General features: G+C 39.9%; 1 protein-coding gene across 5 annotated transcripts in view; it reads left to right on the top strand.

Annotated features, from left to right (window-relative positions):
- Nucleotides 1-13013, top strand: part of LOC143283106 (synaptotagmin-1) — a 96755-nt gene that overhangs the window by 66607 nt on the left and 17135 nt on the right. For 4 of the 5 annotated variants that reach the window (XM_076589212.1, XM_076589211.1, XM_076589213.1 and 1 more), the window contains one exon: nucleotides 2513-2630. In XM_076589212.1, the coding sequence (XP_076445327.1) occupies nucleotides 2513-2630 (118 nt within the window). Of the gene's footprint in view, nucleotides 1-2512; nucleotides 2631-10514; nucleotides 10649-13013 lie in introns of all 5 variants that reach the window. The other variant, XM_076589214.1, reaches the window with a different exon arrangement.

The raw sequence follows: 13013 nt of genomic DNA on the forward strand, positions 1-13013 counted from the left end.
TTCAACAGTTCACCAACCTAGGATCCATCATCAGCAATGAAGGATCCAAACCAGAAATCCTTTCAAGAGTAGCAAAGACAGCATCAGGAGTGTCCAGACTGAAACCATTATGGAAGGACAGCAACATCTCCATGAAACACAAGATTACTCCTTTGTGCACTGGTATATTCCATCTTCCTGTGTGCATGCAAGACATGGAGCCTCGTGGCGGATTTGAGAAAATTGAAATCAAGCCATAAAAATGAGGTGTTATCGCAAGATACTAAACATCAGATACACTGATCACATCCCCAGTGAACAAGTGCACCAAACCATCAAGCAGCCCATTGGACCTTATGAAAATCTGCTGACATCAGTTAAGAAAGGAAAGCTAAGCTGGTATGACTATGTTACAAATTCCAAAGGCCTTGCTAAAACAATCTTCCAAGGAACTGTTGAGGAAGGGAGATGGAGGAGAAGACAGAGAAAACGATGGACTGACAACATCGCAGAATGGACAGGAAAAACATCTATTGAGACCCAGGCTTTGACACACAACCGACAGACCTGGAGGAATCAGGTGAACAGTTATTCTGTGCGGTGCCCTGATGACACTTCACAGAGTTGAGGGAGAAGAAGAAGAATATATGGATTTTTTCTTTCAGATCTACTTTCTGTAGCACACTGGACAGCACGCAAGGGGCATGACATGAAAACAGAATGGAAAACTTTAATGGACGAGAAAACTGACTGACATCCAGATATCCGTTGAACATTTGGAATCCCAAAACATTTGGAATCTGCAAGAACAAACTGGAATCTGAAAGAACTCCAGCAACTCAGATGAACCCATAAGTCAGTTGAACCCACAACTCGAACCCAATTGAACCTGTAAGTCAGTTAAACCCACAGTTGAACTGAACACCAGTAACTCTGTAACACACAGTTCCCACATGTCACGCCATCAGAATTTCAGTCTTAAGTTTAGTCTGCTTATTCTAATGGAACAAATGAAATAACGTAAATATTCTCTCTGAGAATAAAGAAAATAACCTAATGGAACAGATGAAATAATGTAAACATTCTTTCTTTAAATAAACGAAATAGCCAAACAATAAAGTTTTTAGAGAATATCTTTGTATCATTATAATATGGGGACAATGTTTACAAAATTTACTGGCCACGGCCATGTTTGAAAAATTCAGGGACAACAACTCCCATGACTTGCGGTTTCTACTTAGATCCAATACACAAATTATAAAGTATCAAAATTTGTTGAAATCCTAGGCAGACGCATTACCTCTAGGCCAACACTCCAGGCTGCACTGACTACAATGGCTGCCCATCAAATGCACGCCAAAGTGTAGAAAGGAAGTGCAACATGAATTTAGAAATGAATTATCACAAATAGAAATAAGTTTCTAAAACATACTAAATCTATATAATCAAATATCTTTTCCATAACGCTACACAGAAATAAAAATAATAAAATAAAATGAAATAACCAAATTACAATTTAAGGGAGGCAACTCAAAAACCAGAATTTATTTTCCCTGCAGGTCTGTGTAAATACCACATGTGAAGTATTACATTTCTCTTTTCGGTTTTTTGTTTGTTTGTTTTTTGTTGTTGTTGTTTTTAGATGGCTTGATGTACAAAAAAAAGGAAAAAAGAAAATGTAATTGTTGTTTATTCAATTTGCTATCTTGAAATAAAAGTTTGACTTTGATTTTTCCTTTTTTTACTTGAAAATGATGGGGGTTCAGGGAGGGAAAAAAGGGAGCACAGACAGTGACTAAGCTTTATCACATCCGTTGGCCATGCTGAACAGATACATTTAAAACTCTTTTTTTGAGAGAAGACGGAGTTCATGAGCGACAGATCCAGAGGAAGAGAATTCCAGACCATGGGAGTTTGATACTAAAGGCCCTTTCATCAAATGTTTTTGAAGAAACTTGGGAACTGAAAAGAGCTTTTTCCTGAAGATATGAATGAATGGGAAGAGGTGAAGATGTAAAGGACAGAAGGTAAATTTACTACGAAGTGGTACATCAGTACAACAAGAACACAGCCACTTAAACAGTGGTCAGGTAAAAGAGCCCCCTCATGGAACATGAGAGGTCCCAGGTTCCACTAGTGAGGAGTTTCCTGTGTTCTGATGGTCTGGCTGATAATCCTGTCGGTAGGATGGTGAATTTTGTTCTGTGTATTGTATGCATTACAAAATTTATAACAGTTAAAGAGCTGTCCCTGACAAATATTTGTAGGAGATATACATTGATAGGTATAATTATATTTGTTAGTATCTTTTGTTTTGCATTCACACATGCATTTGTAAATTCTTCAAGCATTCATATGTGTTTTAATCACTGCATCTGCCATCAACCCACATGTTCATGTGTGCATCAATTGAACTTCCATAGTTCCATCTATTCATTTGTATTGTAATTATGCATCAGATAAACAATTTCCATCCTGTTCATGTGTTCTGCACATCAGTCAAATTACATAACTACTTCTGTATGTGTTGCAGGAGAACAAGCTGGGAGATATCTGCTTCTCACTGCGCTATGTGCCCACTGCTGGCAAGCTGACGGTCGTCATCCTGGAAGCCAAGAACCTGAAGAAAATGGATGTGGGGGGATTGTCAGGTGAGACTGCACCTTTCAGAAGTTTTCAGCTACTACTGAAAAGATCAGGCTTTAAAGCTGTCTTACCTGACACTGATTTGTAATGACTAACTACAATCACATCATTTATCGGTCAGAAATATTTACATTGCAAACCCACATTTGAGACAAATTAAATTATTAATTATAAAAATGATCTTAATATATAGCCATTATCAATTAGATTCTCAATTACAAGAATAATTTGGAATTCACTCACTCACTCATTCCCTCGACCGCTGGGGTCGTTGGGGGGACATGAGGAAGATGTCATAGCTCGCCACGCCGTTCTGTTGGCAGCTGTCGTGAGGAGATCTGGCATCGTCATTTTGGTCCATTCCTTGACGTTGTCAGACCAGCTTTTTTTCTGCCGCCCCCGTCTGCGCCCTCCCTCTACAATCCCTTGCAGGATGGTTTTGGAGAGGGTGTTATGTCGTATGACGTGACCAAACCATGCCATCTTCCGTCGTTTGACAGTCGCCAGCAGTGGTTCTTGGGGCCCAACAAGGTTGCTGACCAGGTTCCGCACATAGTCACTGGTCTTGTGCTCCTTGTAGGAGATGTGTAGTAGTCTCCTCAAGCACTTGGTTTTGAATGCTTGGATTCTTCTTTCTGTTTCTGCCATCAGTGTCCATGTCTCACATCCATATAAGAGGATGGAGACCACCAGTGATTTGTAGAGCAGGGATTTTGTGTGGAATCTGATGTTACTCTTCCATACCCTGTTCAGTCTGGCCATCGCTGCCGTTGCAGAATTAATCCTATTTCGGATTTCTGCTGTGCAGGTGCCGTCTTTGGACAGGGTTGCTCCCAGGTACTTGAAGCTGGTCACTTCTTCCAAGGGCTCACCATTCATGGTTATGTTGGCACTGATGTTAGTTGTGCTGTTGACCATGACCTTTGACTTCTCTGTGCTGACCTCCATGCCATAAGCACTTGCTCTTGTAGTGAGTCTGTTTGTTAGATCCTGGAGCTCGGTGTTAGTGCCCCCCATGAGGTCGATGTCGTCTGCAAATCGCAGATTGCAGACTGGCCTGCCGCCAGTGGTGATGGAGGTGTGGTGGTCTTCAAGGGCCTCCTGCATGATTCTTTCCAGAAAGATGTTGAAAAGTATTGGGGATAATAGGCATCCTTGCCTGACTCCGACTGTGGTCCGAAAGAACTGTCCTTGTTGATTGTTGAGGAGCACTGCGCTGCTGGAATGTTCGTAGAGGGCCTGGATGACTTGAATGAGCCCTTCATCAATGTTGAAGCCTCTCAGTACTTGCCAGAGGCCGCTGTGCCACACCCGATCGAATGCCTTCTTGAAGTCGATGAAGTTGTGAAAGATGTCCTTTTGGTGTTGTAGATGTTTTTCAATGAGGACTCGACAGTTGAATATTTGTTCGACAGTGCTCCGCCCTTTTCTAAAGCCTGCTTGTTCTTCTGATAGCAGCTCCTCAGCCTTGGATTTCAATCGGTTGAGGATGATTCGGAGCATGACTTTGCTTGGGTGACTAATTAGACTTATAGTCCTGTAATTTTGACACTGCTTGAGGTTGCCCTTCTTGGGTAGAGGAATCACCAGCGATTGGGTCCATTCTGTTGGCCACTTCTTTTCTGTCCAGATCTTCTGACATAGCATTGTTAGTCACTAGGCTAGTGAAACAAAACATGTCCTAGAGGCCCCTTTCAGTAAAATTCACCATCTCTTCCAATAACATAGTTCAAGTTTTGTCATATATGCATCATAGCATACAAAGCAGCACTCAGCAAAGTTAATTATGTCCCAACACTTGGGAAATATCTAGAAAGTGGAACAAAATAACAGAGAATGCCGTTTCAACACAAACGAGTAATAACAAAACGCATAATGCATTTACATAACCACCAAAATGTTATATAAAGAATCAGACAAATTATAAATCTTCTTTCCCACACGCGTTTCAAACACGCTTTTATGGAGTAAAGCAAAGCATTGATTTATGTCCAGCATGTAAAGAGTCTGGGTGTGTTTTAGACAGTCATACAAATGATTTACCCAGACATGGGTTGAACAACACGACCGGTTTATTCAGCAGTAGGTGGTAGGAAAAAAGGGGGGACCAAAGGGAAGTAACTCTTAGCTACGAGATCGTTGCATTCGCAACGGAGAATGATGTGACATCTCCCTTTTTCTGAAAGTTCGTTCTTTGGGAGATAAATAAAATAAAACTGGAATCCATCCAAAGCTGCTTAACTAGAAAACACTCGTAAGGTTTCTTGACTAGATTGTCACTGAACACTGAGATTTTCAACTGGAATTGTTTCCGGTGATAATTATCTTACTCTTATTTTCACCAAATAGGGGAGATACCAAATTTTTGGGTTTGTAGACCCAAGGTTTGGCACACAGGCCGAATCATTGTACAAAATATGATTTCTCTTTATATGGCACACAGGCCAAAACTTTCACACATCTGCTAGGAGTCTATAAGTTCATTTTTGTCGGAGGCGTAATCTGCCGACCACTCTTGGTGATGTATCCGGGCTGGGTCTGGGTGGCGACGTCTGGCTGGGTACTGGGCTGGGTGTTCTGGGCACTGGCATCACGCTGGGGTTCACTGCTTGGCTGCGGCTTTTCTGCGGGTGCAGCCACATTCTCTTTCAGGCAACGACGGTTCCTCCGGTAGATACTGCCATCAGTCATTTGGATCCTAAGGATCTTGGTGTGTCTGCCTTCTCGATGACCTTCGCGGGTCGCCAACAGTCTCCTGGGGACAGCTGGACTTGGGTTTTTGCTCCTACCTTGAGTTCAGGTAGTGGGTGAGCAGAGCGGTTGTACTGCTTCTCTTGGGACTGTTGGAGTTCATGGCGACATTGCATGACGCTGTGGGGCTGGATGGTTTTGGGGGCTAGTTGGTTGGTGGTTGCAGGCAGGGTGGAACGTAACTGACGTCCCATCAGCAATTGTGATGGCGATGCAAGGTTGTCCACCGGGGTTGTGCGGTACTCCAGCAGTGCTCACTCTGGGTTGGTTCTCTCAGTGTGTGCCTTTTGCAGGAGTCTTTTTGCTGCCTGGACAGTTTTTTCAGCCAATCCATTTGACTGTGGATATCCCGGGCTCGATGTCACATGATGAAAATCCCATCGGGAGGCAAACAGGGCGAAACCACTGGAGGCATATTGGGGACCGTTGTCACTTATGACTGTTTCAGGCACTCCATGTCGAGCAAACTGCATGCATAGCTTCTGGATGATGGCTATGGAGGTTGTTGAGGTGAGTTCATCCAGTTCGAAGAATCTGCTGTAGTAGTCTACAGTGATCAGGTAGGTCTTGTTGTTCCAGGTGAACAGATCTGTTCCAACTTTCTGCCAGGGTCGGGAAGGTACATCATGGGGAATGAGGGGTTCTTTGGGATTTGAGGGAAGGTGGGGTATACATGTTGGACATGTGGAAACAAGGTTCTTGATGTCTTGGGTGATGCCTGGCCAGAACAAAGCTTGTCGGGCTCGCAGGGTTGTCTTCTCTATGCCAAAGTGTCCCTCATGCAGTCTTTCCAGAATGATCTGTCTCATCAGTGTTGGGATGAAGACCCTTTCACCTTTCAGGATGATGTCATCGATTATGGTGAGCTCTTCTCTGTAGTTCCAGAACTCTATGGCACTGGAGTGGCATTGTTTTCTGGTCTCTGGCCATCCTTGCTGGATGTATGTCTTGAGGTGATGAAGCTGTGGATCATCTTTTGTCGTTTTCCGTATTTCTTTTAGCTTGTCGCTGATGGGTATGTTCTTCATGACAGCATGCACCTGGATGTCGAAGTCCTTGCTCATCTGGTCATTTGGGTCAACTGGGATGTGTTTTCGGGACAGAGTGTCGGCCACAGGTATGCTTTGTCCACTGACATGGATGACTTTGATGTCATATTTTTGCAATTGCAAGAGCATACATTGCAGTCTGGGTGGTGCAGTTGACAGGGGTTTCTTTATGATCGCCTCCAACGGTTTGTGGTCTGTGTGGATGATGGTTTGTCGGCCGTAGATGTATTGGTGGAACCATTTGCACCCAAACAGGATATCAGCTTCCTTAGCATCTGGTCTTGCTCCCTCTGCACTCTGTAGTCGAGGGAGGGGAAGGGAGAGAGGGCATGGAGGTTTGGGGGGGGGGGGGAAGGAGTTCAGCATAGTGTCTGGTAATGAAGAGAAGGGGGAGGGAGGAGAGGAGGGAGGTTGGAATGTAAAGAGAAAATGCTGAGAAATTTCCACCATCGGTGCCAGACACACTATAACATTGCGAAAGCAAAAAGCTTACCAGCTCAGTTTCTGAGAACATGACTGACTTTTTATATTGACTTTTCCCACATTTGACATTGTTGAGACAGAGATTCACTTACATGTCTACACTAGTTGTTATTTGTTTTTATAAAGTGTATAGTCTGTTTTAATTTCTTCTACAGGTAAAATCTGAAAAAAAGGCATGCTATTTTTAGCTGTATTTTGATTGTTTTCTTTATGGATGTCATAATGTGGAGGTGGAAATCGACTTTTTTGTTGCACAAAATTATTGACTTTAAATGCCTGAACAGTTATTTACAATCAGACTAAGTGGGGGGAAACCCCAGGTGCAGAATCTACATTCATTTTCCTTCACAAAATCATTTACTTTCTTTCGGTATCTCCCATACTTTTTGTGCTGGTCTTTTTTTTTTTCTTTTCTTTTTTTCTTTTTAATTTGTTACCCCTGAATCCTCAAAATGCCTTGGCAAGGGGAGAGCATTTACTTAAAATTTCTCTGGCACTCGACTGGTTAAGAGAAAATCTTATCATCGAGAAAAAAAAAACATTAGTGAGGATTTTTCAAAGATGTTTTCAGCATTTGATTGTGTTTTTTTGAATGGCATATGTCATTTTGGTTTTGATTACTCATTGGCATTCATCTCATCCACAGGTTGAAGTACCAAAAATCAATTTTTTTATGTCCAGAGAGTTGTGTTAGTATTTTTTATGCTCATTGGCTGTTCGTTCATTTATTGACTCACTACATACCCCTGCATCATTCATTACCTCATAAATGAAGACGCCGTTTGTGCCAAAAAAAAACAACATAACATGAAGTGGATGAATTAGTTTCGGATAAAAAGAAAAGGTGAACAGTTTCATAGTATTTAGATGAATTACAGAATATGGTATGTGTGTCCACTTTGTAATCTATTTAGTAGTGTAATTTATTTTGCTGAACACAGGTGACGCAATCCCAAGGAGAAGTTCAGATAAAGAATGGTGCCTGACATCGAAGCCTGTAAATCTAATCTTTTTCTTAGCCACGTGAGCTGACAACCCTTCACTGACAGGCATACTCATCAGTGGCAGTCAAGGTGGTAAACAAACATAAATAAAAAATCATATGCAAATTACACAGATATTGTAGAATTTTTGACACACACACATGTGCATATCAATATGATAACTTGTGCATGCACACACACACGCACACACACACACACACACACAGACCTTAACTTTCAAAGCTCTTTTCAACTGGGAGAGAATAAATCCATCTTCACAGCTGAACTCGTAGCAATTCTAATGGCGTTAAATTTCATGATATCCTTTCCGAAAACTAATTTCAGATTCTATTTTGTGTTTATTCTAAATCAGTTCTTGATGCTATTGAACTTATAAAAGAAACGGTTAGGTATGAACTCATTATTGAAATTAACCATTTGATTCACGAACTCTTACTAAGAGGCTCCCACATAACCTTTTGCTGGATTCCTTCTCATTGCGGTTTTTACTACAATGAAAAAGTTGACATTTTGGCTAAAAAAGGAGCTAGAAGCTCCACGAAGGAGTTAGATTTAAATATTTCGCTTTCACTACAGGAATGTTACACCATGGTAGAAAAAGTCCAATGGTCAAAATTTAAGTTTGACAAAAAACACACCAGTAACTCGGAGTTACATAAGAACATAAAGAAAATGTATGGTTTCATGGGAAAACATTACCATAATGATTTTCATAAGAGGCAAATCATTTCTCTAATCTGAAGATGGAAAATGAATTGTTTTAGGACAAAATATGTCAGTAATGTTTCTTGCATCTGTGGTGCTCACATAACAGCTGATCATATACCAAATTGCGATATGTTAAAGTCTCAAATCCCTGAACTGAAATCATCTTCAGTGTTGACGATCTTCAACAGTCCATTGCTAATGTATGACTTTTTCAACTCCTTGTTAAATAGTCCAGTTGGTTCGCTGTTAAAGTTGTTAGTTTTTCATTAGAAATATGTTATATTGTTATGTTTTGTTTTGGGTTTTTTGTTTATTTTTTAAACAAAACTTAAATCAATAATTTTTACACACACACACACACACACACACACACACACACTTTCACTTACTCGTATGCGTACACAGTAATTCCCCCCCACCCACCCCCCACCCACCCCCTCCACCTTCCCCTCCTCCTACTCGATTTTTTTCCTTCCCTCGTCTAATATCACTTACAGTGAAAAGACGTTAAACTAAAGAACGAACACACACACACACACACACACACACATTTTTTAACATAAGCCAAACATTACATATTACATATGGATGGGGCTGATGACAAGATATTCAGGTAAATGGTTGTTGATTGCACTATCTGAAGATACATTAACAGAATAGTAGGAGGCAGACTAAAAGAATCTTAAAGAGGTAAAGTCGACTTACATGTGATAAAAGAGGCAACAGAATATTTTGATTGTCCTATTGGCTTTAGGCAGGGATATATGTTAAGCCCTACAGTGTTCACAGAACTTAGACAAAAGGGCAGAAAATGATGGGTATTTTTTTGCAAAAAAAAACAAACTTTATTTTGCCTTTGGTTTGGATATGCCGGATTGCAACAGGGTTGGCTGTGAGCAAACTATTTTTCATTATTGCAGCAAAGGATAAAAGAAATATTTATGCAAGAGTGGGAGGTCATAGATTGTTTTACTAAGGATATTCATCATCACTATAGACAGTTTAAAATTGGCTTTGAATGTGAACAATATTTGAATTTCTGGACAAAAAGTGTTTAGGGGCTGCTTGATAAACTATGACTTGGTTTGCTCCCAATAAATGGATCACATCTATGAGAACATTCACATGTAAGTCAAATGACAGTTGTAAACTGTGTCGTCAAAGATGAAAGTCATTTTATCAATAGTTCCATTCTTTTTGATAATCTGAGGCAAAAAAAATATCTGGACTCAGGATGTCAACCATATGTTTACTTGCTGAAAATGGCTCTGCCTACAATATTCATAATAGACCCTGAGTGTATGTAGTTCGTGCAATGAAATTGCAGAAGAAATTCATTGAAAATTATAAAGAAGTTCAGAGTGAAAATGCAGTGCATAAGAAGGATTTCTGAACAATGTTTAAGTCAATCAGCATTTAACATTTGTATGTGGTTACCATGTTGTGTACTTGTTTTTTTGGGGGTTTTTTTCCTCTCTCTCTCTCTTTCTAGAGGCTGGAGGCCAGGAGATTAAAGTTTTGTTCATGTCTTTCTTTTTTTTTCTCTGTGTGTGTGTGTGTGTGGTGTGTGTTGTGTGTGTGTGTGTCTGTCCCACTGTCTGTCCACCTGTGTATTCTGTATCTGTTTCTTTATTCTGTCAGTTTAGTGTGCACAATAGGAAAAAGTCTGCTAATTCCACGGCCACATGTTGCCAGAGATATCATTGCTTGAAATGAATGTTGCAAAGACAGTTGCAGAAAGAAAAAAAAACATCCCAGTGCTGGAGTAAGGGGAGAAACTGCTGAAAGTGTGCATGACAAATCTCAGCAAATGTGGAATTCTTGTAGCATAAAAGGTATGCATTTTTTTGGAGGCAGGGAAACACCTGACATGTCATGTCTTTTTTTTAACCAGATCCCTATGTGAAAATTGGGCTATACCAGGGAAACAAGCGACTGAAAAAAAAGAAAACCACCATAAAGAAATGCACCCTCAACCCCTACTTCAATGAGTCTTTCACCTTTGAAGTTCCTTTTGAACAGATACAGGTAGCAACATGCCAGTGAGAAATGTTCTGCTTTCTCTTTAACTCCTCTGCCTGCCTGCCTGCCTGCCTGCCTGCCTGCCATTACTCACTTGTGTGCTGTTGTGGCATCTGTCTTGTGGTTTTCTTTTTGTCACTAATGTCACAAATGTCTTTGTACATCTTCAGCCTCCATGTTGCCTCTGTTCATGGGTTTAAAGCTTTTCTTCTGCAGTCACTGTTTTGTGTAGGGATGCATTATTGTGCACATCAGCTCTTGTGCATTTCTTTTTGTTTGTACTATATATTGGGGATGCAGATGTGTATTTTTTGTGTGTTCACCATCTGCTGTTGAACAGAAGTAGCATTACTGTCTGTGGTATGTGATTTCTTCTATATATGTTTGTGACTGAATAATATATAACAGTTAAACTTCTCTTGAAACTCATGAAAATGTTCACACACACACACACACACACACACACACACACACACAAATTCCCCCCCTCCCTCCACCCCCCAGCCCCACCCCCCACAAACCCCCCATATACACTCTGGCACCATTACCATATCCAACTCATTACAAACCCAATCTCCATGAACTCCCAACTTTTTCTTATTGTTGTATTTTGTGTCTAAAAAAGTCTTAGTGAAAACATTAAATTGATGAGCATTTAGCACACATACCATGATGGATGTTGTTTACAATTTTCAGTCAAAGCTCATCTCTGTTAAGTCCTGTATCCCCTTCACTCTTATTCTGCCCCATGCCCCCAACACGCCTTAAACGGTCTGCACAGTTTTCTATGGTCCACATTCCTTTCAATTAATGATATTATTTTCTGTTAAGATTTATTGTTCTGATGGGGAGGCTGAATGGTATACCAGATAATTTACAAATATTAAAGGATTGCACATGGTAGGTACACCAGGGATAGTAGACTGATATATGACCAAATGCACTATTTGGATCAAAACCATCTCCCAGGACTACTACTGTGTATTGACATTGAAAAGACATTTGACACACTTATTTGGTCATTTATGAGTAATGTCCTTTCGGCTTTGGGGGTTGGAAACAGTATAATGTAACTGGGTAGAAACATTTTATAAAAACATTAAGGCAGCAGCAATGGTAAATATAGTAGCATCAAGCTGGTTTCAGATTGAGAGAGGGTGTAGACAAGAAGGTCCCATAACACCATTTTTATCTATTTTAGGTGTTGAAAAAAGAAAAAGAAGGTATTAAAGGCTTTTTTTTTAACATATGAGATGGAACAAAAAGTAGCTCAGTTTGCTGATGACATGCAACTACTTCAAAATGGTGACCAAGTAACATTTCAAGAGACCATAATTGTTGGGTAGACTTGGTGCAATTTCAGGATTATAAACGCTTCAGCTGTTTGGTTAGGCAGTAAAAAAACAAAACAAAAAAAACAAAACAATGAGCTATGAAGTATATGCCCCATCTCTAAATGAAATGGAATCCCCCTAAAGTTCAAAACATTAGGCATATGGTTCTTGATTGATATTAGAAGTTGTGAGAAACTGAATCATTCAGAGAAATTTGCAGATGTGAAAAGTGCAAAAATACTTTGGGTGAAGAGAATTCCAACTCCTTTAGGAAGAATAGCAGTTCTCTAGTCATTAATCTGATCCAAACTCATCTACTTATGGCTGCTTCTGCCAAATCCGCCTGATGAACCAATAAAAAAAAAATCTACAGATGTTGTGTGTAAAATTATGAAATGTGTGTTTATATTGTATCTAGCCATAAACATTTGGGTGCTTATAAGATGTCAGTCGACGTCCTGCGAAATTATAGCCATAGCCTGTATGTATTTTGATTTTGTTCCTTCATTCCAGTTAGGTACAGTGAACATAAACAGACTCTGAATGGGCAGTAAATGTGTCTGTATTATAAACATACTATTTAAGTGAGCATTTGTCAGGTGGAAGACCCCTTTATTCTCAATAATGATTTACTAACTGGACCACTTGGGGTGTGCATGTAAAGAAGTTACAATGAATGAAAGTATTTTGAAAAAAACAACACCACCCAAATGATTTTAATTTGTGTGTGTTTGGGGATGAATTTCATTTTGAAAGTGTCCTGACCAACTGCTACTCATCTTCACAAAAAAAGAGTATTGTCACCAGTTCAGTTTTCACTTTTGTAAACTCGTTTTCTTATGATTTAGTTGAAACTTGTTTCTAAATATTCTCAGATTATTGAAATTTGCAACTATGATTTAGATAAATTCATATTGTTTTCTATTTGTTGTGTCTGGTTTTGTTGGTATTATGATGATATAAAAACTGAAGACGAAGTTAATTCAAAGATCCATTTGTAGTTGTTTTTTTGGGTTGGGTTTTTTTTTTTTTAAGAT

The sequence above is a fragment of the Babylonia areolata genome, chromosome 6 (genome assembly GCF_041734735.1).
Source record: "Babylonia areolata isolate BAREFJ2019XMU chromosome 6, ASM4173473v1, whole genome shotgun sequence".
Lineage (NCBI taxonomy): Eukaryota > Metazoa > Mollusca > Gastropoda > Neogastropoda > Buccinidae > Babylonia > Babylonia areolata.